This window comes from Balaenoptera borealis (assembly GCF_965194805.1).
Source record: "Balaenoptera borealis genome assembly, chromosome: 8".
Taxonomy (NCBI): domain Eukaryota; kingdom Metazoa; phylum Chordata; class Mammalia; order Artiodactyla; family Balaenopteridae; genus Balaenoptera; species Balaenoptera borealis.
Genome location: NC_138865.1, coordinates 7,499,248 through 7,524,807, shown reverse-complemented (window position 1 = coordinate 7,524,807; position 25,560 = coordinate 7,499,248). Strand labels below are relative to the sequence as shown.

At 40.8% G+C, this 25,560-nt stretch overlaps 2 protein-coding genes across 2 annotated transcripts in view; one reads left to right on the top strand and one right to left on the bottom strand.

Moving 5' to 3' along the window:
• The first annotated feature begins 207 nt into the window (after window positions 1–207).
• DEFB135 (defensin beta 135) lies at window positions 208–23,116 on the top strand. The gene is made up of 3 exons (XM_082403612.1): window positions 208–1,136; window positions 12,445–13,728; window positions 15,358–23,116. Exons 2-3 carry the CDS (start codon window positions 13,671–13,673, stop codon window positions 15,525–15,527), a joined length of 228 nt encoding a protein of 75 aa, XP_082259738.1. The 5' UTR covers window positions 208–1,136; window positions 12,445–13,670; the 3' UTR covers window positions 15,528–23,116.
• Window positions 23,114–25,560, bottom strand: part of LOC309634065 (uncharacterized protein) — a 130,847-nt gene continuing 128,400 nt past the window's right edge. The window contains exon 3 of the mRNA XM_082403605.1: window positions 23,114–25,059. Within this exon, the coding sequence (XP_082259731.1) occupies window positions 24,997–25,059 (63 nt within the window). The 3' untranslated portion in view covers window positions 23,114–24,996. The remainder of the gene's footprint in view (window positions 25,060–25,560) is intronic.

Sequence of the window (25,560 nt, the reverse complement as noted above, 5' to 3'; positions counted from 1 at the left end):
GCGGACACGTGGTGGGCAGACGCCTGGGGCGCGGACATGCGGTGGGAGGACATCTGGTGCGCAGACGCATGGTGGGCGGACGCCTGGGGCGCGGACACGCGGTGTGCGCGGGCGGAGGCGCGTGGGGGCGGGCACGCGGGCGGCTCACAGCTAGCCTCGTGGTCGGGGACCAGCGGTCGCCCAGGTGCTGGAAGCGTGCAAAAGTGACTTCCCCGCGGGTTCTCCGAGGAGGATTCGCTCTCCCGCCCCCGTCTTTTTTTAGATTTTAAAGCGTTTTAGGGTTTTTAAAAAAACCTTTTCTTCTTTTTTTTTCTTCAGGGTGCTAGGCTTGAGAGCAGGGGAGGCTGCCGCGACCGGGGGCGGAGAGTGCAAAGTATACGTTCTTATCAGTTATTTGCTATTATTGTCTCCTACGGAGGGTGACCTTCTGTTAGAAATAAGTATCATAGGGTAGTCACCCTACCCAGGAACAAGAGAAGGTTTTTCAATACAGGTAAGAGGTTAAAAAGAAAAAAAATAAGGCACATAAACTAAAGAAGCCATAAAAGTTGCGTGAGGTTTGTGGCACGGCAGAGCTTGAGGCCCATGAAAGACGTGGAAATTGAGTCTCGTTGGATGGGGAAGCTCAAAGAAAACTCACTCTGTATGTGGGGTCCCATACTTAAATTGGGCGCTCCAAATGGAAATAAATGAGAGAGAACGGTTTCTTTTACGATTCCTACCCAAACTTTTGTACCGATGCAAAGGCAGGCCATGTATAGTGGAAAGAATACAGACCCTGGCTTCTGCTAGAATGGGTTGGCCTCTGGGCTCTGCTACTTACGAGTTATGTGATACTGGCTAAGTTACCTAATATGTCTGAATTTCGGGTTCTTCATCTGTAAAATGAAAATAAATGTACTTCTTCATAAGGTTAGTGTAGAGGTAAATGGAGATGACAAATATAAAATACAGGGACTGTGGGTTCTTGTTGATTGTTCTTCCTTTTTTTAATCAGGAAAAGGGAAAAAAAAGAGTGGAAAGTGGCTTGGCCTTATATGTATAAAAGTCAAAAGAATTGCGAGAGAAGGGGGATGGGAAAAGAACAGGAGTGACTTTGGCAGGCTGGCCCTTCCCTACTGCAGTGTGGCCCTTCAGTAAGTCTTGTAGAACTGGGTTTCTCTGTCAGTTTCATCCCTTCTGCAACGCCTCTTTGGCCTCCACTTGCCTGACCCTGATGGAATAGCTGAAAGTCTGGTTGTTCTAGCAGGCACACAGCTTTTTCACTGGAAAAGTTTAGGTGAGGGTCAGGGATGGATGGCCCTCAGAAAGTATCTTTCCCAGGTGTGCTTATGAGGGTACTGCTTTGCCAGGGCTCCCCAAGGGATTCCGTCCCTATTTCAACAACAGAACCCTTATGTTGCTACAACCTTGCTTGTTTGATGATTCTCTTTTGTGATGTACAATCTGCTGTACACCTGCCTTCGTGGACTGCATAATGCTCAGTATATTCATGTTATAATGAATACTTTACCCAGAATCAAGTGGGAAGAGATTCTGTTTCCTATAGTGAATATCCCTGGGATTAAAAAAAAGTCCCCCCATCTCACTAATCCCAGAAGATACCAGTGGGCACACAGAGCTCCTTTCCTTTTAACTTCTGTGGTTAATCTCTGGGGCTTAGGAACGCGGGAGTAGGGAGGGATGGTGCCTGAGGTTTTGACCAGGAGCCCAAGGTTTCACAACAGAGCACTGGATCGCAAGGTTTAAAGATGTATTTCCCTAGACCAGCCTCCTCTTGCAGGATCTTTGCCCCACGTCCAGCTCATCCCTAGAGAATCCGTGGAGATGTCAGTCCCGGGGAAGGCCTGAGACCTATTCCTGTGTCCCAGCTTAATTTACACCCATCCCCTTATCTGGAAGCACACGTGTCAAGAGGAAGATCCGGGTCAATGCAAGGAGGTGGCCTCCCATATCTGATGAAGGGACATGGTTCAGACCCTAGAACTTCCCAGTGGAAGATGGGAAGACCCTTGTTTCAAGCTGGGCTGGACTGTTGGGGCTTCAGTATGACCCATTCTGCCATAAAGAGCTGATAGGAGACTCCATGGAAGTCAGAGGGTAGGAGTGCATTGCTGCCCTCTCCTTAGCAACTGGGCGACTTCAGACTTTTTCTTCAGGCTGGTAGGCCCCAAAGCAGCGGAAGCTGCAGCGACGGGGGGCAGAGGAACAGGAACAAAGGGTCTGAGCACAGCAGCTCCTCTGATTACTGGCAAAACTTGACCTAAATCTAGGCTCTTCTAGGGCATGGTCCAGAACCTTCCACTCTTACCATGTTCCTCTAACTGTTTGCTGGGGCAGGACTTAGAGTGAGGATTAAGATCATAGTTTCAGTGTCTCTAACACCCTGCAAGCTCTGAGAGACAGCTTCAGACCAAAACCCAAGTCCAAACCCAAGTAGGAAAATCCAGCTGGTTACATATAACAGCTCCTTCGACATGAGGATAATGAAGAAATCACTCTCTGGACCTGGAGAAGTTCAGAGAGGAAAGTGAGGTCTGGTTGTCCCAAGTGATCAAAGAGACACATCTGCCTGGAAGGGGCTGTGTGATCAGGTGAATCAATTTATTGCCTTTAGCAACATTTGATTATGTTTGGAGTCTTAGGACATTCTGTGAGGAGATATTGGCTGGGAACTGGTCCCTGGCCACACGCAGGGAAGAATGTTCTCAGTACCTTCTTTCAGGATCAGATGGCCTTATGCCACTGGGACTGATGCCCAGAAGTCCCCAGGGCTAGTTTGCCTTCTTCCTTAGCTTCTGCCAGATTGCCTAGAGAACATGATTTTTTCCTTTGGGCATTGAAGTCTCTGCCCCGTCCTCAAATTTCTTAGCACACTTGTAGCTAACCGGGCTGTCCTTGTCTCCATGGATTTCTATGAGGGGCTGTGGAGAAGGGCAGTTCTGCAACACTGGTCATGCGCCTGGCACGTGACAAATATTCAGCCTTACTCATAAGTATGGGCAGATCACCAGCCCACCCTTCCCTTACTCAGACTCATATCTGTAAGAAGTGAGGCACAGACCCAATGTGGGAAAATACGGAAGGGCCAGGATCACTATGGGTGTGGAGGAGAAATGTAGCATGGGGCGTGGAAGTAGAGCACTGTAGAGAGCAGGAAAAGGGGGAGATTCAGTTCCGTTCAGTGTGGCCAGCATTAGTGGCACTTTATGCCTGGCACTGTGCTGGGTTCTAGGGACGTAAAGAAGAGAGAAGCCTCTGCGCTCACAGTTGCATGGGCCATAGGTTATAACTTTAATATGATGAGGTAAAAGCTGTGCTACAGGATTTATGTACAGGGTGCTATGGAAACTTGGGGCATGAAACTGAGCTTTGAGGGAAGCAGGGAAGAACTGGAGGAGATGATACTCTGGAGTAGAATCTTTAAGGGTAAGTAGGGATTATGCAGGAAGTACAAGAAAGAGGGCTCTAGGAACAATCAGTAGATCCATAGGATCAGGGGAGAGAGGTATAGAAAAGTTCGGTGTGTGCCGATATGAACGCACATTTATGTATCACTAGAACGTGGGGGGTGGTTACAGATAAGGCTGGAGAAGGAGGTAGAGCCAGGTTACAGAGGACCATGAGTGAAAATTTATTTAATTTTATTTTTTAATGAAGTACAGTTGATTTACAATATTTCACGTATACAACAGAGTGATTCAGTTATGCAAATATGTATTTTTCAGATTCTTTTTTAAGACTTACTGAAGTATAGTAGATTTACAGTGTTTCGGGTATACAGGGAAGTATTTAAGTGATACATAAATGTATCTATATGTCTATTTTTTTTTAACATCTTTATTGCAGTATAATTGCCTTACAATGGTATGTTAGTTTCTGCTGTATAACAAAGTGAGTCAGCTATACCTATACATATATCCCCATATCCCCTCCCTCTTGCATCTCCCTCCCACCCTCCCTATCCCACCCCTCTAGGTGGACACAAAGCACCGAGCTGATCTCCCTGTGCTATGGGGCTGCTTCCCACCAGCTATCTATTTTACATTTGCTAGTGTATATGTGTCCATGCTACTCTGTCACTTCGTCCAGCTTCCCATTCCCCCTCCCTGTGTCCTCAAGTCCATTCTCTTCGTCTGCGTCTTTACTCCTGTCCTGCCACTAGGTTCTTCAGAACCATTTTTTTTTTTTTTAGATTCCATATATATGTGTTAGCATACGGTATTTGTTTTTCTCTTTCTGACTTACTTCACTCTGTATGACAGTCTCTAGGTCCATCCACCTCACTACAAATAACTCAATTTCATTTCTTTTTATGGCTGAGTAATATTCCATTGTATGTATGTGCCACATCTTCTTTATCCGTTCATCTGTCGATGGACACTTAGGTTGCTTCCGTGTCCTGGCTATTGTAAATAGAGCTGCAATGAGCATTGTGGTACATGACTCTTTTTGAATTATGGTTTTCTCAGAGTATATGCCCAGTAGTGGGATTGCTGTGTTGTATGGTAGTTCTGTTTTTAGTTTTTTAAGGAACTTCCATACTGGTCTCCATAGTGGCTGTATCAATTTACATTCCCACCAACAGTGCAAGAGGGTTCCCTTTTCTCCACACCCTCTCCAGCATTTATTGTTTGTAGATTTTTTTGATGATGGCCATTCTGACTGGTGTGAGTTTTGATTTGCATTTCTCTAATGATTAGTGATGTTGAGCATCCTTTCATGTGTTTGTTGGAAATCTATATCTTCTTTGGAGAAATGTCTATTTAGCTCTTCTGCCCATTTTTGGATTGGGTTGTTTGTTTTTTGATATTGAGTTGCATGAGCTGCTTGTATATTTTGGAGATTAATCCTTTGTCAGTTGCTTCATTTGCAAATATTTCTCCCATTCTGAGGGTTGTCTTTTCATCTTGTTTATGGCTTCCTTTGCTGTGCAAAAGCTTTTAAGTTTCATTAGGTCCCATTTGTTTATTTGTGTTTTTATTTCCATTTCTCTAGGAGCTGGGTCGAAAAGGATCTTGCTGTGATTTATGTCATAGAGTGTTCTGCCTATGTTTTCCTCTAAGAGTTTTATAGTGTCTGGCCTTACATTTAGATATTTAATCCATTTTGAGTTTATTTTTGTGTATGGTGTTAGGGAGTGTTCTAATTTCATTATTTTACATGTAGCTGTCCAGTTTTCCCAGCACCACTTACTGAAGAGGCTGTCTTTTCTCCATTGTATATTCTTGCCTCCTTTATCAAAGATAAGGTGACCATATGTGTGTGGGTTTATCTCTGGGCTTTCTATCCTGCTCCATTGATCTATATGTCTGTTTTTTGTGCCAGTACCATACTGTCTTGATTACTGTAGCTTTGTAGTATAGTCTGAAGTCCGGGAGCCTGATTCTTCCAGCTCCGTCTTTCTTTCTCAAGATTGCTTTGGGTATTTGGGGTCTTTTGTGTTTCCATACAAATTGTGACATTTTTTGTTCTAGTTCTGTGAAAAATGGCATTGGTAGTATGATAAGGATTGCACTGATTAGAGTTAAGGAAGTTAGAAGGTTGTTTCAAGTGTTCAGTCAGCTCATTAGGCAATGCCTCTGTTGGCTTATCCCTTACACTGAAACATTGCTCAAGCTGGTAGTGTCCACTATAGAACTATTAATAAGAAAGTTATATTGTACAGGCGAAGCCTATGCAGATGTTGAGGGGAGAGGTAATGTCAGTATGTGAAGAAGAGTGGTCTGACTCTGGGGTACTCATTACACTTGTGTATTTGCCATAATCCAGGGTCTGTGTCTTGGTTTTCCACTCTCCCAAAGCATATCCATCCCCCAGGGTCTAGATTCACATAAACCAGGCTCATCAGATTTATTTACAAAACATGTATCATAATATATTGATTTATGATGAGAAACAGTCATCACAGGGTTGAAATAGTCCATGTCAGCTGGGTTGCAGCAAGAGTACTTTGAGCCCCTCATGCACTGCTGGAGGATGGACACGGTTGGAGTATTTTATGATCACGATTACACTGATGAGGGGTGGCCAGAGAATAATGCATTTTATTGATACGGGTTTGAAGTCTGCACATCTTACATTGGTTTTCCTTGGTTTGTGTCCTAATACATGCTTCCTAAAGTTGAAATAATATTAACTTTGAGGCTTATGTGGTAGATGGAGTACATGTCCATACCTTATATCTTATCATCTTTTAAAGACAGAAAGTCTCCTCACTGTGTTCAGCCACTTGGTGCTGTGGGATGCAGATAGTCTCCTCCTAGGCTAAGCTGAACGTGATTTGTTGGTGGCATCAGAGATATGAGGGCATTTAGTATTTTTCAGCTACTCAGTTTGGTAGCCATTTCAACTTCCTTCTAGGTCTCCTTTATATAAGAGAGAATTCTATCTTATTTAAGTCACTTTTATTTTGGGGTTTCCCATTATTTACATTATACCAGATCCTAAGTGTCATCACAGGAAAATTATATTTAATAGAAACCTGGTAAAGCTACATGAACATTAGCAAAAAGAGGATCTGAAGCAAAAAACTGTAACAATGTTTATGGGCAAAAAGGCAAAGAATGTCACTACATAATGATAAGAAACAGGAAGATATAATAATTCTAAACGTACTGTAGGTGCCCACTTTTATGGCATTAAAAAACAAAGCTAAAGGACACAGCCAAGCACATATCAGAGCCCTGATCTTTGTAAACCAGGAGGGTCTTAGGTATTTCTGCCCAGCAATGTGCATCTAATTTGCGGGCCTCATTATTTATGGCTGCTAAGAGATATGAAATCATAAAGCTCATTAGTGAATGGACTGCTCAGCTGCAACTAAAGAATGAAAGTCCCCAGTGGCCCTGTGCTCTGGCTGATTACTAAAGAAAAATAGGAGAAAGTATACTGGGATGTAAAATCAGCAGTTTTTGCTAGAATTGACATTTTTTCCCCCAACTATTATAGCCCACCTTTCTTTGTCTTTTGGTGTTGTTTTCACTCTTATTATAAATAGGTTATTGCCAGATTAAAAAAAATTCAATCTTAAAACCTCAGTCTTTTAACTGATAATTACCATCCATTTATATTTGCTTTGATAAGTGACAGTTTATTTCTTTTTTGTGCTTTTTATTTACCGTTTTATTGATTAAGTGATTATTGGTTGATTTTTGCTTGTATTGATTGTGCTTCCTTTGGTTTTGAAGTTACACATTCTATTTTTATTCTTATAGAGATGATTTATTTTTAACCAGTAAACTTGATTAAAAAATGTCTAAAGTTAATCATTATCTTCATCTTTTTCCAATAGACTTTGGAATGTTTTACTGCAGTAGTTTTCTGCTCACCTTTCATGTTGTGTTTAATATTTTAATTTAACCTTATTTTTATACCTCTAAATTACTTATTTATATATTTTATTATTTTAATAGTTGTTGCTCATAAGTATTCTCTGATGTAAATAATTTCCTTATTAATGCTTTTTTCATCTTATTTCTTGTCTCTGGGCTTAATTTACTGCTTTATGAAGTGCATCTTTTAGTAATAGGTTTACTGATGATTTTTATTAGTTACAATATAGTTCATGTACCACATTATATGAGTTTCAGGTGTACAACATAGTGATTCACAATTTTTTAAAGGTTATACTCCATTTATAGTTATTATAAAATATTGGCTATAATTCCTGTTGTACAATATATCCTTGTAGCTTATTTATTTTCCACATAGTAGTTTGTACCTCTTAATCCCCTCCCCCTGACTTGCCCCTCCCCGCTTCCTTCTCACACTGGTAACTACTAGTTTGTTCTCCATATCTGTGAGTCTTGTTTCTTTTTTGTTATAGTCATTTGTTTGTTTTATTTTTTAGATTTCACATATAAGTGATATAACGATACTTGTTTTTCTCTGTCTGACTTATTTTGCTTAGCATAATACCCTCCAGGTCCATCCATGTTGTTGCAAATGGCAAAATCTCATTTCTTTTTTATTACTGAGTAGTATTCCATTGATTATATATGTATATGTGTGTGTGTGTGTGTGTGTATGTGTATCCATCCCATCTTCTTTATCCATTCATCTGTTGATGGACACTTAGTTTGCTTCCATATGTTGGGTATTGTAAATAATGCTGCTGTGAATATTAGGGTTGTTAGTTCCATTTTTAATCTTTGAGGAACCTCCATACTGTTTTTCATAGTGGCTGCACCAATTTACATTCCATCAGTTGGGTATCAGGCTTCCCGTTTCTCCACATTCTCATGTGCATTTGTTATCTCTTGTCTTTTTGATGATAGCCATCCTGACAGGTGTGAAGTGATATCTTACTGTGTGTTTTATTTGCATCTCCCTATCTTTTCTCCATTGAGTATTCTTGGCTCTCTTGTAAAATATTAGTTGATCATATATGCATGGGCTCTCATTTCTGGGCTCTTATTTCTGTTCCATTGGTGTATGTGCCTGTTTTTATGCCAGTACCATACTGTTTTGATTACTATAGGTTTATAATATAGTTTGTAATTAGGAAGCATGATGCCTCCAGCTTTCTTGTTCTTTCTCAGCATTATTTTGGCTATTTGGGATCTTTTGTGGTTCCATATGAATTTTAGAATTGTTACTTTTATTCTGTAAAAACTGCCATTGGCAATTAGAATATCACCCCTTTTCAACCCTTGATGAATTAATGGATCTGGGAGTTAAGTATCAATGATTACTGAAAGCACAAAAAGAGGCACAACCAGATACTATGAGATTTTAAAAAAAATTTTATTTATTCATTTATTTATTTTTGGCTGTGTTGGGTCTTCATTGCTGCGCGAGGGCTTTCCTCTAGTTGTGGTGAGCAGGGGCTACTCTTTGTTGAAGTGTGTGGACTTTTCATTGCGGTGGCTTCTCTTGTTGCGGAGCACAGGCTCTAGGAGTGTGTGCTTCAGTAGTTGTGGCACGTGGGCTCAGTAGTTGTGGCTCACAGCCTCTAGAGCGCAGGCTCAGTAGTTGTGGCGCACAGGCTTAGTTGCTCAGTGTTATGTGGGATCTTCCCAGACCAGGGTTCGAACTCGCGTCCCCTGCATTGGCAGGCGGATTCTTAACCACTGCGCCACCAGGGAAGGCCTATTATGAGATTTTGATGAAAAGACACAAGAAAACTTGTAGTTCTGGTAAAGGGATTGAACCTGAGTCTGACCAAGCCTCTGGATCCAGCTGCCAATCTCCAGGAAATATGAGGACAGAGGTACAAGTTCAACCTCACCATGAGTGAGTACACAGTCAAGAAAATCCAGGTTGTGGGTAAATCTGCAGGTCAGGTATCCTAGGCTATTCAACAAGTAAAATGTAAGAGAGCAGGAGGAAGAACACACAGATAAAGAGAGACCAAAAGATATATCAAATAAAAAATGAGCAAAATGAAATTTTAGTTTTGTAAGATTCGTAAATTGTAGTTTGCTCAATTGGTTGGCATAAATAGAAAGAAATTCAGGGACATGATTACAATAAAAGTCAAGGGTTGTGGTAACTTGTGAGGGTTATGATTGGGATGGGGGTATATAGGGAGGTATTTCTTAGGTGGCTGCAAAGTTGTGTTTTATCATCTGGGTGGTGTTTACTATAGGGTTAAGCTTATAATAATTTGTGAAGCCCTACATTTGTCTTGTGGGTTTTTTGTATATGTGTTATTTATGTATTTTACAACCAAAAGTTTTATTTTTTTGATTCCTTTTCCGGTAAGCGGCCTGAGGTGACCTCTAAAAGTGGTTCGCTATTCACTTGACCCAGAAAACCCCACAAAATCATGCAAGTCAAGAGGTTCAAATCTTTGTGTTCACTTTAAGAACACTTGTGAAACTGCCCAGGCCATTAAGGGTATGCATATCCGAAAAGCCACCAAGTATCTGAAGGATGTCACTTTAAAGAGGCAACGTGTGCCATTCCGTCATTACAATGGTGGAGTTGGTAGGTGTGTCCAGGCCAAACAGTGGGGCTGGATGCAGGTTCGGTGGCCCAAAAAGAGTGTTGAATTTTTACTGCACATGCTCAGTAATGCAAAGAGTAATGCTGAAGTTAAGGGCTTAGATGTAGATTCTGTGGTCGTTGAGAACATCCAGGTGAACAAAGCTGCCAAGATGTGGCGCAGGACTTACAGAGCTCATGGTCGGATCATCCCATACATGAGCTCTCCCAGCCCCACTGAGATGATCCTTACTGAAAAAGAACAGATTTTTCCTAAAGCAGAAGAGCAGCTTGCACAGAAGAAAAAGATATCCCAGAAGAAACTGAAGAAATGCTGCAAAAAATAAATGCAAATAAAAGTAAAAAAAAAAAAACAGTTTTACTTTTTTAGAAGAGGGGATTAATGACAAAGCAGCATAACTTAAGAGATGGGTGGGAATGTGCTAGGAGCGTGGCTGGAAGGATAAGACTTGGCAGGAGAATTGACACTTATTCCTCTGAAGAAGAAGGAAAAGAGGAAAAATACATATATATTTATAGGTATATGGTTGCTTATTGAGTGAGGTGGGTGGGAATAGGGTGCGAAGGTAAATGATTTAAGACCCTCTGACGTTTATTTTTTTCTGGAGCAGAAACCAGATCACCTGCTGAGAGTAGGACAGGCTCTGGTGGGCGGTGAGGTCAAATAGCATCTGAAGTGAAAGGAATGACCTAATTTCTACCCTCAGCTTGCTTGCAGGATTGTGTGATATTCTCCAGTGGCTTTCAGAAGCCCAGGAGTAGAAGCAGCTCTGTGGCTGACTTTTCTTCTGTGTAGTGTGATAGAAGAAAAAAAAATAACAGTTAGTGTCCTAGAAAAAAATTGTTTGATGTGATGTCATTTGGGTCATAGATATTACCCAGGAAGATGAAAGATTAATGTTTGTCATGGGTTAAATTGTGCAAAGATGCTGGAGTCCTAACCTCTAGTGCCTGTGAATGTGACCATATTTGGAAATAGGGTCTCTGCAGATGATCGAGTTAAGGTGGGTCCTGATCCAATACGACTGTGTCCTCATAAGTGGGCAGAATTGGACACAGGCACAGACACATACGGAGGGAAGACAATGTGAAGACACAGGGAGAACACCATCTCCAAGCCATGGAATGCCAGGGGCTACTGGAAGCTAAGAGAGAGACTTGGAACAGATCCTGCCTTCACAAGCCTCAGAAGGAAACAACCCTGAAGACAGCTTGATTTCAGACTTCTAGAGCCCAGAACTGTGAGACAATACATTTCTGTTGTTTAAGCCCCCCAGGTTGTAGTGCTTTATTATGGCGGCCCTAGGGAATTAATGTAGTGCCATAGAAAAAAATTTGGGTTTGGTTGATGTGATGTCATATACATGTGATGTGCGTGGTGCATGCTCTCATTGAGCTTGTAGTCAAGTGGAGGGAGCAAATATTAAATCAAGAAAAACGTAAGTATGCTAACAATGGAAAAGGATCCTGTGATAAAAATTAACGAGGGAGAATATGATTTAGGTGTGGAACATTCAGGAGAATTTATTCTGTGGAAAAGACCGAGAATATCTCTTTAAATGAGTAAATGTTAGGTGAAGGTTGGGGGACGGCGATGCGGATTTCCAGGATGTGCGAATAGCTTGGGTAGAAGCTGTGAGGGGGTGTGTTTGAGAACAGTGAAGTCCAGGGGTTGGACCAAGGGGAGGGGGTGGGCAAATGAGAGGAGTAGGGCTGGGGAGGTAGTCGGGGGCCAGTCGGGGGGCTTGGCGTCCACGTAAGCAGCTGGTACTTCAGCCCATTAGGAAGACGGTGAAAGGCTTTACGCGTGGCAAATGCGTGATCCAGTTTCAGTTTTATAAAGGTCATTTTGATGACTACGTGAAGGAGGAATGATAAATACGTAAAAATGACACAGGAGACCGGTTAAGAGGCCATTTACTCAGTCGAACGACAGATGGTGATACCTCAAGCTGCGTGGTGGTCGTGCAGAGGGAGGGGTGGGTGGGGGTGAGCTGATGGGTGAGGTTTGTTGAGCGGTGCGGTGTGGGTGGGGTGAGGGAGAAGAGGTGTCAGATCATGTCGGGGATTGTTCTGGAAACTGCATGGGGCTGTTAGCAAATGCTCTTGCCTGTTCCATGGTGTGTGGGGCCTCAACAGATGGATGGCCTCCGGTCACCAAAGGCTGCTGGGAAGCAGCCTCCTCCAGAGGAGAACCCAGCGTTTCACTGGAACGTAGAGGTGGAAGGGTGTGCTGGGGAGAAGGTATAAAGTGGAAGGAATTGGGGTTCTGGAGGGCACCGTGGTAAGAGTGGAGTTGGAGGCCAAGGAGGATGGCTGGAGAAGAGGAGATGAGAGCCAGATGAAGTGAAAGAATGCCTTTCTGGCTGTACCTGTTGCTTCGGTCTGGAAAGCGGTTCTCATGTCCCCTGAGTGCACCCATGCTCTCTTGATCATTCCCCCAAACTCATGTCTTCCACCTTTTCTGTACTGAATGATTGTTTTGCTCTGCAGTCCTTTTAGGGTCTTGCACAGCTCTGTAACGGCAGTCACATCACAGGCTTCCTGAAGCTGGAAAGCACGAGGCCACCATAGCGGTACACGTGCAGGTGAGTTTTCATGAGGTGAAAAGCGCGTGGGACAGAGGGATGGAAGAGTGGGTTGCTGCCCCGTCTCCTCTGCTCTAGCTGGAGGGGCTGCGTCTCTAGCGTCTCCAGCCTCACACGTCTTCTTGTGTTCTGTGGACCTGACAGCCCCGTAAGTGCACGTCTTATAGAGGGTGCTTCGCAAGCACTGCCTCGTTTGGTCCCACCACGGGCCTTTGCGGTAGAAGCACGGGTGGTGCACGGCCTGTCTTACGGGCGAGAGAAGTGATGTCTGGAGAGGCAAAGCAGTGCCATATTGAAAGCTTATCAAGCTGAGTCCAGATCTGAACTCGGATTGCCTGATTCTGGGTTCCATATTCTTTATAAAGGTCAGATAGAGGTTTCGTTAAGCTTAAAACACGTTGAAAACTGTCAAGTAAACTGTCAAGCACTCTTGACCTTCAGTCCCTCAAAGCAAGAGTTCTAACACGAATTCTCTGTAGATCCCACGTTGCCCAGCATGGAAGACTCATGTTGATGGTATTATAGGGCTTTGCCCTGCTCTTTGGGAAGCTCTGATTTCCCTAAATAGATTGTAGCCACACTAGAACGGGGCTGGAGCATACTTTAATTCTTCTGTATGCAGGAGTCACGTTAAGTTGTGTTGCTGTCATTTATGATCTGTATAAACTTGAGCAAGTCATTTTTTCCACCTGAGCTTCATGTTCTTTGCTTTTAAAATGGGAGAGTAATAGCTACCTGGGGTTTCTTTTTTCTCAGGGCGAGAGATTGAAAACAACTGTTGAAAACACTTTGTCAGCTAAATAAAGTAGCCTTACAGCTCTCTGCACACTATAGGCGTTTGTTAAATGGATGTACAATGAAGATACAAGGAAGCTTACACAGCATCTCCCAGGCCATTAGGGCTGTTCCCACGGTGAGAATGCAGTTTGCAAGTGGCGCTCAGGAAGTGTATTTTAATGGTGAGACATCATGTTCAAAGTCAGACTTGTAGTTTATTGAACTGCTCAGTGGAGCAAGCAGATGTTCTTGTTCCTGAAAGGTTCACCAGTCATGCAGCTCCTGTGTCACGAGAGCTGCATATAGAGTGACTCTCCCCTGCTCTCAGCTGTCTCTTTGCTGATTGGTTCAGCCATGAGGAGCTTACTCTTGGTCCTTGTGGTCTTAGTCTTGCTCTCCTGTGTTCCACCAGGTAAAACGGAATCCCCTCCCTGTGGAATTATGAACAGTTAAGGGAAAGTGGGAATGAGGTCCTATAAGCGTGAGGAGGAAGCTGGACTTGGATGAAGGCAGTTGCAACAGGGAGGGATGTGAGCAGAGTTGGATGCTCCAGGCTGTTCCAGGGGACGGAGAGAAATGCTAAGGACACATAGTAGTTTCCAAGAAGAAATCGGTTCTGGATTTTGGTCTGGGGAATCTGTGAAGTTTGCAGGGCAAGTTGGACTGATGGTATTGGCAGCGCAGAAGCGTGAGACCTTTAGAGGGCAGGTGGGCTTTGGGAGTGGGAAGGGAGCTGTTCCTTTAGGACTCTTAGAACTTGCACTCCCAAGTCAGTTACCTGAATTATTCTTTCACACACGTTTAGAAACCAAGGCAGACTTGATGCTGAGCAGAATCAACAGAGCAAGTTGTTCCAGTGTGTCACCTTAAAGCATGACGGATCCTATGGAACGTCAGTTTGAGGGGTCAGAGTTTATGCCCTCTGGACAGACACCAGCAGCTTGACACGACTGAAGAGGGTCCCCTTAAGGCACTGCAGTGGAGGTTCTCAGACTTTGCTTGTGGTTTGCTAAAGTCTGCAGAAAGCTTTTACCCTTTGCCCCGAAGCTTCATGTTCTAAAGGTATCACTTGGGGGCCAAAGGTGAAGTATTCAAAGGACAGGTGAGGATTGTGTTGAGATTTCCGCCACTGTCCTGGATGGCAGGACCTCTGGACACATGGCGTCTCCACTGGGCTCCTTTGTCCTCCGAGAGGTGCCCCAGGGCTAATGGGCATGTGAAAGGCAAATTTGCTTGCCGGTGGCCTTTGCTCATACCACACTGATTACTCTCACACCCATGGGCCAGCTGGGTGGAGAGACTGATAAGGCTTAGCACAGAAGAGTGGGTCACTCAGTAGGGGGACTCAGAGCCACCTTCACCCTCTTAAACTGCCTGCCTTACCGCTTCTCCCCGACCCCTCAGCTTCCAGAGGCACCCCGGTCTTAAGGTTAGGAAAAATACTAGCAATTGATTTAGATACATGTTTCAGGTATTTCAAACCATTTCACACTCGTTACCCCACGGGATGCTTTCAACTACCCTGTGAGTAAGCCTAGGCAGGTAGTCAGGCACGGAGCAAAAAGTCCAATAGAATGTTATTGGGAAGGCAGGCCTGGAACCATGGGCTTCTGTGATTCTGTGTTAGTGTACTTTCCTTCTTCAAGCCGACACTTGGTAATCTCAGACTACCTTGCTACTATCCTGGACCCTGCATGTCTCCTGGTATGGGGCCTCGACAGACTTCCTGGTCTACTTTGAGGTGTAAATGTTTCTTCCATAGCAAATACTCCCAAGCGAATCTGCTGGGCCCTGTTTACCTGTACATAGTTGTTTCGTGATTCATGTGAGTCGGGACCATGGGAACTAAGGATTCATAATAGGGTCTGTGGAAAATAACTGAAGAGCAACTGAAAAAGGGGCACTCAGCCATAACATGACGGGTCTTTGGATCCTGTCCAGTTTACCGTTAAAAAGTTTTAAAGTGTAGCCTTCAATCTAATTTATCCATAGCTTTATGACCCTGCAAGCACTGTGCATTTATTTTTGTTTTTGTTGGCAGTTAGAAGTGGACCGAATGCATACATAAGAAGATTGTTTCATACATGCTGGCGAACAAAAGGTGTTTGCAAGAGATCATGTGGAAGGGGTGAAATATTTCATATTTTCTGTGAAGTGGCAATTCTGTGCTGCATTGACAAAAAGTATTTGCCTGTAATGGTTGGGAAATAGTTGTATATGAGGCCCCTGCTGACTTCCTGTGGGGACCGTCTCAGATGTACCATCCTATTAAAATGATGGCTTTAGCTGATGTTTTTGTGTTGGCTGTGTTTCTCTTTATTTAGAGGCATTCATTGTCTCTCCCATGGAAATAATCATATAATCAGAATAGTGTAAAAATCATAAGTGAACCTCATAATGAATTTCACAAATTTAGCATGTCCATGTAACCTGAACCCAGATGAAAAAAAGAATGTAATAATATTCCAGTCACTACGAGTCACTATTCCACAAAAGACAGTCCGTAGCCTGACTTCTAATAGCATGAGTTCTGCCACCTGTTTTTGAACTTTATGTAAATGGAATCATACAGTAGGTACTCCTTTGTATCTGGCGTCTTCTGGTCTACATTATTTCAATGACATTTATTCTTATTGTTTGATGTAACTGTAATTTATTCATTCTCCGTGTTGTATAATACTACATTGGAGAATAGGCCACAGTGTATTTGAAAATTGTAATATAGACGGTCATTTGTGTAGTTTTCAGGTTTTGGCTCTTTTAAATAGCACTGTGATGAACATTCTTGTGGATGTTTTTTAAGGCTTATATGCAAGCATTTCTGTGGGTATATACCCAGGAATGGAATTTCCTGTCATAGGCTGTACATGTATTCAGTTTTAGTAGATATGGCCAAATTGTTTTCCAAATTGGTTGTACCAATTTACAACTCCCACCCACAGTGTCTGAGAGTTTTTGTTGCTTTATATCCTTTTCCACAACTATTATTATCTTCCCCCTTTTTCCATCTAGGAGGTGTATAGTAACGGCATATGCATTTCACTGATGGCTAGTGAAGCTGAACCCCTTTTCACTTGTTTATTGGCCATTTAGATAATCCTTTTTTGGTGATGTACTGTTCAAGACTTTCATCTATTTTTCTACTGGATTGTCTAACTTTTTCTACTTGGGAACCTCCTAAGGAACTCATTATTTGACATTGGCAATAATAAAGTGAAATTCGTATTGAAAATATTGATGTTTAAATATGGAGTATGTTATAGTTTACAAGGCACAGTTACAGAAATTTTGTACTGTTTAGTATGACCAGGCCATCAAAATGTTTCAGTTCTTAAGTATTTTTAAATTTCATTAACCTAAGCAAGATAAATCACTTGAGTTAATGACACTTCAACCCCCTTCTTTTTTGAGTAGGTTTTAGGAGGAATTAGGTCGATGAGAGAGAGGCAGTGCTTCCAGTGTGATGGGGAGAGGAAGAATAGATCTGCTCCTGATTGATGGACTCCTGGAGGGAACACTGTCAAAGTTTGGAGCTGTAAACAAACCCTGCCGTGATGGGTGAAGTACCCATCCTGAGCAGATTGCGTTGTAAGACTGAGCTAGGACTAGACTCTTTTGGCTCTTCTGAGAAAAGGACAAAGGTGATTATATGCACAGCCAAATCATCTTTCAGTGTCGTTAACATCATTCCTACTGTCAGCTACATTCCTCTTGAGAGTGTCCTGCTCAGATGGGGAGAATAAGTAGTACGGGTGGTTCCTTCCTTATCTGCCACCACCAATAAACAGGGCCCTTTCTTCTTCTTCTCTGTCTCTTCCTCCTCCTCCTCCCCTTCCCCTTGCCCTTCTCTGTCTTCTTTCAGTGTTTACTGTTGTTTGCTCATGTCATCCATATGTGTTTGTGGAATAGGCTAGCCTTCATTTTTCTGACTGAATAGCATCTGTGATAACATGCGTTTCCTCAGGCCTCTGAATAGTGATGGAGCTAAGATTGTGCTTCCTCATCGTGTCCGCCTCACGTCACTCCTTACTGCTGAGAAACCTTGGATGTGTCTTCTGTGACCTCCCCAAAAATTCTTCCCTGCTTTTCTTGTTGGGGTGTCTGCTACTGGAAATTTGACCGGAAGGTGGCATCTTCCCTTTGTGGTTGCCACTGGGATTGTTGCTGTCCTATTCATTCTGATGTCTCTGAGTATTTTGGGAGACATCAAAAGAAAGGGCTGCCACATTCCCTGTAGGCTTCACTGAGCCCGCCTTGTGCTATGATCCATATTGAGATAGGGAAAATATTCCTGTTCTGTTTTTTTTATCACCTGAGTATCAAATCAATGCTGCTCATGGTCTCAGGTCTCATAGAGAGCCCTGTTTATAGCATTATTTTTAAAAAAATAAATTTATTTTTACTAAAAAATCCCCAGCTCACTCATTTTTCCCACCCTCCCTACCCCCAACCTGTTGCAACCACCAGTCTGTTCTCTGTATCCATGACCTTGTTTTTTTTTAAGATTGCACATATAAGAGAGATTATATGATATTTGTCTGTCTTTGAGTTATTTCACTTAGCATAATGCCCTTGAGGTCCATCCATTTTGTCACAAATGACAATGTTTTGTTCTTTTTTATGCCTGACTAATATTTCACCGTAGGTACATAATACATTTTCTTTATCCATTCATCCATCAGTGGATACTTAGGTTGTTTGCATAGCTTGGGCTTTGTAAATAATGCTTCAGGAAACCTGGAGGTTCATATATATTTTTGCATGAGTGTTTTTGTTTTCTTCTGGTAAGTGCTCAAAAGTGGAATTGCTAGATCACATAGTAGTTCTGTTTATAATTTTTTGAGGAATCTGTGTACTGTTCTCCATAGTTGTTGTGTCAAGTTCCATTCCCACCAACACTGCAGAAGGCTCCTTTTTCTCCCCAGCCTTGCCAGCACTTGTTATTTCTTGTTTTTTTGATGACAGTCATCCTAACAGGTGTGAGGTGAGAACTCATTGTGGTTTTGATTTGCATTTCCCTGATGATTAGTGATGTTGAGGATCTTTTCACGTACCTGTAGGCCTTCTGTATGTCTTCTCTGGAGAAATGTCTATTCAGATATTCTGCTCATTTTGAAATGGGATGGTTTGCTTTTTGCTTTTGAGTTGTAAGAGTTCTTTATATATTTTGGATGTTGGCCCCTATCAGATATGATTTGCAATTATTTTCTCCTATTCAGTATGTTACCTTTTCATTTTGTTGATGGTTTCCTTTGCTGTGTAAAAGGTTTTTAGTTTGATGTAGTCCCACTTGTTTAATTTTGCTTTTGCTTTTGGTGTCAGATTAAGAAACTCATGGCCAAGACCAATGTCAAAGAGCTTATCCCCTGTGTTCACTTCTAAGAGTTTCATGGTTTCAATTCTTACATTAAAGTCTTTAATCCATTTTGGGTTAATTTTTTTGTATGGGGTAAGATAGTGGTCCAGTTTCCTTCTTTTGCATGTGGCTGTCCATTTTACCCAACACCATTTATTGAAGAGATCGTCCTTTCCCCATTGTATATTCTTGGCTCTGTTGTTGTAAGTTAATTGACCTTATATGCATGAGTTTATTTTTAGGCTCTCTATTCTGTTCCATTGATCTGTGTATCTGTTTATATGCCAATGAAATAATCTTTTAGTTACTGTAGCTTTGTAATATAGTTTAAAATCAAGGAACTTGATGCCTCCAGCTTTGTTCTTTTTTTCTCACGATTGTTACTTAGGGTCTTTTGTGGTTCCATACACATTTTAGGATTGCTTATTCTATTTCACTGAAAAATGCCATTTGAATTTTGATGTTGATTGCATTGGGTAGTATGGACATTTTAAAACATATTAAATAAATAAAAAAATAAATTTATTTTGGTTGTGTTGGGTTTTAGTTGCCGCACGCAGGATGTACGTTGCGGTGCTCGGGCTTCTGTCTAGTTGTGGTGCATGGGCTCCAGAGCGCGGGGACTCTGTAGTTTGCGGCACGTGGGCTCTCTTGTTGAGGTGCCCGAGCTCAATAGTTGTGGCATGTGGGCTTAGTTGCCCCATGGCATGTGGGATCTTAGTTCCTCAACTGGGTATTGAACCTGCATCCCCTGCATTGGAAGGTGGATTCTTTACCAATGGCCCACCAGGGAAGTCCCCTAGTATGGACATTTTAGCAATATTAATTCTTGTAATCTATGAACACAGAATGTCTTTCCAGTTTTTTGTGTATTCTTAAGTTCCTTTCATCAGTGTCTTGTAGTTTTCATTATATAGGTCTTTCAACTCCTTGGTGAAATTTATTCCTAGGTATTTTATTTTATTTTTTGATGCAGTTGTAAATGGGATTGTTTTTTAAATTTCTCTTCCGTATAGTTCATTATCAGCATAAAGAAATGCAACCAATTTGTGTATATTGATTTTTTTATACCTTGCAGATTTACTGAATTTCTTTATTAGTTTTAGCAGTTTTTTTGTAATTTTTGATTTTAATTTTATTTAAAAAAATTTTTATTTTATATTGGAGTATAGTTGATTAACAATGTTGTGCTAGTTTCAGATGTATCGCAAAGTGATTCAGTTATACATATACATGTATCTATTCTTCTTCAAATTCTTTTCCCATTTAGATTGTTACATAATATTCAGCAGAGTTCCCTGTGCTAAACATTAGGTCCTTGTTGGTTATCCATTTTAAATATAGCAGTGTGTAGATGTCAATCCCAAACTCCTTTGATGGACTCTTTGGAGTTTTCTATATGTGATATTTATATTACGTTGTCTGCAAATAGTGGCAGTTTTACTTCTTCCTTTCCAATACGGATGCCTTTTGTTTCTTTTTCTTGCATAATGACTCTGGCCAGTACTTGCAGTATTATGTTGAATAAAAGTGACAAGGTTGGTCGTCTTTGTCTTGTTTCTGATCTTCGAGGAAAAGCTTTCAGCTTTTTACCGTTGTCTCTGATGTTAGTTGTGGACTTGTCATAATGGCCTTTATTTTGTTGAGTTATGTTCCCTCTATACCCATTTTACTGAGAGTTTTTATCATAAATGGATGTTGAGTTTTGTCAGATGCTTTTTCTGCAGATACTGAGATGATCATATGATTCCCTTTTGAAAACATCATTTACTGCTATTTCCTGAAACCTCTTTCCACACAGGACTCAGGCAGATATTAATGTGGCCTGGAAGGAAAAGAGATACCATTCTATTGAGTCTGCATTCCTCTCTCCTTCCAGGAATCTTTGCAAAAATTTTTTTCCTTTTTGTCCCTTTCCCCACATACAACTGAACTTTTGCCAGTAGATTAAGGCCAATATCATCCCTCCAACTCTGCACAAAGTACTTATTTCTATCAATGTAAAAAATATATCCACCAATCCATCTAACTTTTTGATGCATTTCAAGTAAGTTACAAGCATCAGTACACTTGTCCTCAAGAATTCAGAATGATATTGTTAGAGTTTAATATTTTCTTTTTACGTTAAAAATTTTATATATCATGCAATGCACATGTCTTGTGTGCCATTCAAAGAGCTTTGACAAATGCATACACCTGTAGTCTGAACCTTACCAAGATGATATTTACATCACTCCAGAACGTTCCTTGATGTCCTTTTCCAGTTGATATCTGCCACCAAGTTTCTGTTTTCTGAGCAGCAGCTGTTGTTATGTTTTATATTAACCACAGGTTAGGTTTGCTTGTTCTAGAACTTCATACGTATAGTGTCTAATTAGAGTGTGTACTGTGCTGTGTAAGGATTTTCCCTCCCTGAGGTAATATTTTTAGATCCTTCCATGATGTTGGCTTGTATCTGTAGTCCATTCCTTTTTATTGCTGAGTGGTATTCTGTTGTGTGACTTTACTGCAGTTTTTTAATCCATTGTCTTCCTAATGCACATCTGGACTGTTTCCAGTTTTTGGCTATTGTGATTAAGCTACAGTGAACATTCTTGTGCAAATCTTTTTGTAAAGATAAGCTTTTATTTCTCTTGGGTAAATTCTTATGAGTGGAATTTCTCAGTCATAGGTTAGTCTTAGGTTTAGTTTTCTTTGTAAACAACTTTATTTATAATTCACGTTCCAAAATGCCATAAAATTCACCCCTTTGAAGTGTACAATTCAGTGGTTTTAAAGTGTACAGTTTAGTAGTTTTTAATATATTCAGTGTACAATTCAGTGGTTTTTAATAGATTCACAGAGTTGTGCAACCATCACCACAATCAAGTTTAGCATTCTTTTTCATCACTCCCCAAAAAAACTCTTGTAGCAGTCACTCCCTGTATTAGTGTGCTAGAGCTGCCACAGCAAAGTACCGCAAGCCAGGGAACATAAACAACAGATATTTATTGTATCGTAAGATCAAGATGTTAGCAGGGTTGGTTCCTTATGAAGGCTGTGAGAGAGAATCTGTTTTGTGCCTCTCACCTAGCTTCTCATTTGCTGGCATTCCTCGGCTAATGGAAGCACACCTGATCTCTTTAGCACTTATTGTCCAGTTACACCCTTAGAGTTCTCTCCATAGCGTGCCTTCTCATTTTTTTTTTTTTTTCTCAATATGGGTAGGCAGAGAATTCTCCAAATCTTCAAGTTCTGGTTCTTTTTTTTTCCTAAACAATTCTCTCTTTAATTTATTTCTTTCTGTTTGCATTTTAATATAAACAGTAAGGAGAAACCAGGCCATGCCTTCAACATTTTGCTTGGAAATCATCTCTGCTAAACACCTGAGTTCATTATTTGCAAGTTCTAATTTTCATTTAACAACACAATTCAGCCAGGTTCTCTGCCACTTTGTAACAAGGATCTCCTTTCCTCCAGATTCTTGTAACGTGTTTTTCATTTCTGTCTGAGACCTCACCAGAACTGCATCCATCATTTCTAACCTTCTATTCGTGATGACATATGTATTCTTTAAGATGACTGAAGCCTTCTCTACAGATCTCCCCTTTTCTTTCTGAGCCCTCCCTAGAATATCCTTTAATGTTCATATTTCTACCAAGATTCTTCTCAAGGCAATCTAGACTCTGTCATGCACCTCAAAATTCTTCCAGTCTCTACTCATTACCCAGTTACAAAGCCATTTCCACATTTGTAGGTATTTGTTATAGCAACACCCCATTTTCCAATAGCAAAACCTGTATTAGTGTGCTAAGGCTACAATGACAAAGTACCACAGGCTGGGTGGTTTAAACAACAGAAATTTATTGTTTCATTGTTCTGAAGGCTGCAAGTCTAACATCAGGATGTTGGCAGGGTTGGCTGGTTGTGAGGGCTTTGAGAATCTGTTCCTTTTCTCTCTCTCCTGTCTTCTGGGGTTTGTAGGAAATTTTGGTGTTCCTTGGCTTGTAGGCCTCTGCCATCAGCTTCATATGGCATTCTTCTTGTGTGTATGTCTGTCCAAATTTCCCCTTTTTATAAGGACATCAGTCATATTGGATTAGGGTCCATCCTAATGACTTCATCTTAACTAATTATATCTGCAATTGATCTAATTCCAAATAAAGTCACATTTCGAGGTACTAGGAGTTAGGAGTTCATTATATGAAATTTTGGGGACATGAGTTTAGCCCATAAGACTCTCCATATCTTTCCATCCGCGCTCAGCCTTAGGCAACCACTAATCTACTTTTTGACGATTTGCCTGTTCTGCACATTTCATATATATATGGAATCATACAATATATGCTTTTTTGGACTGGTGTCTTTCACTTAGTATAAGTTTTTCAAGGTTCATCCGCGTTGTAGCATGTATTAGTATTTCATTTTTAAGTTGCCTGATAGTCTGTTGTATGGATGTATATTTAATTTTATAGGAAAACTTCAGAACTTTTTCCAAAGTGGTTGTACAGTTTACACTTTTACCAATAATGCATGAGAGTTCCGGTTTCTCCACATCCTTGCCAGCATTTGGTATTGTCAGCATATTTAATTTTTAGCCATTGAAGTGGGTATGTGTAGTGGTATCTCACGTCATTGTAGTTGGCATTTTCCTGATGACAGTCACTTTTTAATGTGATTCTTGGCAATTTCTATATTTCTTTTGTCAAGTGTTTATTCAATTTTTTGCCCTTTTTATCTTTTTTTTTCCTTTTTATTATTGAATTCCTAATTCTTGTTTTTCTTCTTTTTTTTCTTAATGGTATTTTTTGGTGATCAGTAGTTTTAAATTTTGTTGAAGTCAAATTTATACGTGTTTTCCCTTTAGTGGTTGTTACTTTTTGTGTCCTAAGAAACTTTTGCCTACCCCCAAGTCACAAAAATATTCTCCTCTGTTCTTCTGTGACCTTAGTCTTTACGTTCTATTATGATATATCTAGAGTTAACTTTTGAGTATGGTGTGAGGTAGGGGATATGAATATTATATTCATATGAACAAAGTAAATAAATATCCATATTCTGTATGAATATTAAACAGTTCCAGCAGCATGTGTTGAAGAGATTTCTTTTCCCCTTTGGATATCCTTGGCAACTTTGTACAAAGTCAAATGACAGTAAATGTTGATCAACTTCTGGGTTCTTTATTTGGTTCCATTAGTCTGTTAGTCAGTCTTTAAACAGTATCATGCTGCCTTTCTTAATATAGTTTTATAGTAAGTCTTAAATTCATACAGTGTTAGTTATGTAGCTTTTTTTTTTCTATTCCAGTATCATTTAAAAATTCTAAGTCCCTTGCATTTCTATATCAGTTTTAGAGTCAGTTTGTCAGTTTCTACAAAAATTCTGCTGGGCTTATGACTGGGATTGCAGTGAATCTACGGGGTCATTTTAGAAAGAATTGAACCTTAACAGTATTGAGTCTTCCAGTTCATGATGAATATAGCATATCCAGTCATTTAGGTCTTCTTTTATTTTTGCAGCAATGCTTTGTAGCTTTTAGTGAAGAGATCTTGCACATCTTTTCTCTTCCTGTTCGTCCAATTCCTGTTACTCCACATCCTTGTCAGCATTTGCTGTTGTCAGTATTCTGGATTTGGGCCATTCTAATAGGTGATGTTTTAATTTTTAATTATCTGATGACATGTGATATGAAGCATCTTTTCATATGCCTATTTGCTATTTCTACTTCTGTGGAGAGGTGTCTGTTAAGGTTTTGGGCCTGTTTCGTATTTGGGTTGTTCATTTTCTTATTGTTGAGGGTTTTTCCTCCTGCTCTATTGAGGTATTGCTGACATATAACATTGTATAAATTTAAGGTGTACAAAGCAATGATACATATATATATATATATGGCAAAATAATTACACAGTAGGATTAGTTAACATGTATCACTCACATAATTACCATTTTTTTTGTGTGTGTGGTGAGAACATTTAAGGTCTACTGTCTTAGCAACTTTCAAGTGTGTAATACAGTATTGTTAACTGTAGTCACCATGGAGTACCTTAGGTCCCCAGAGCTTATTCATATTATAACTGGAAGTTTGTATACTTTGACAACTCCCCATCACCCTATTCCTCAGCCCCTGGCCACCACCACTCTACTCTCTGTTTCAATGAGTTTGGCTTTTATATATTCCACATATATGTAAGTGATATCATAAAGTACAATACTTGCCTTTGTTTGTCAGACAGATTTCACTTAGAATAATGCCCTTGGTGTCCATCCATGCTGTTGCAAATGGCAGGATTTTCCTCTTTCTCATGGTTGAATAATTTTCCATTGTGTATATAGGCCACATCTTCTTTACCCACTCATCTGTAGACAGTCACTTAGGTTGTTTCCATATCTTGAATGTCGTGAACAATGCTGCAATAAACAGTTGGGGTACAGATATCACATTGAGATTCTGATTTCAGTTCTTTTTGGTATGGGATTACTGGATCATATGGTAGTAATATTTTTAATTTTTTTAATTTTTTTTTATATTTTTGTTTTTTGAGTTTTTTCCTTTTTTTTTTTTTTAATTAATTAATTTATTTTCAGCTGTGTTGGGTCTTTGTTTCTGTGTGAGGGCTTCCTCTAGCTGCGGCAAGCGGGGGCCACTCTTCATCGCGGTGCGCGGGCCTCTCACTATCGTGGCCTCTCTTGTTGCGGAGCACAGGCTCCAGACGCGCAGGCTCAGCAATTGTGGCTCACAGGCCCAGTTGCTCCGCGGCATGTGGGATCTTCCCAGACCAGGGCTCGAACCCGTGTCCCCTGCATTGGCAGGCAGATTCTCAACCACTGCGCCACCAGGGAAGCCCTATTTTTAATTTTTGAAAGAACCTCCATACTGTTTTCCATAGTGGCTGTACAAATTTTCCTTCC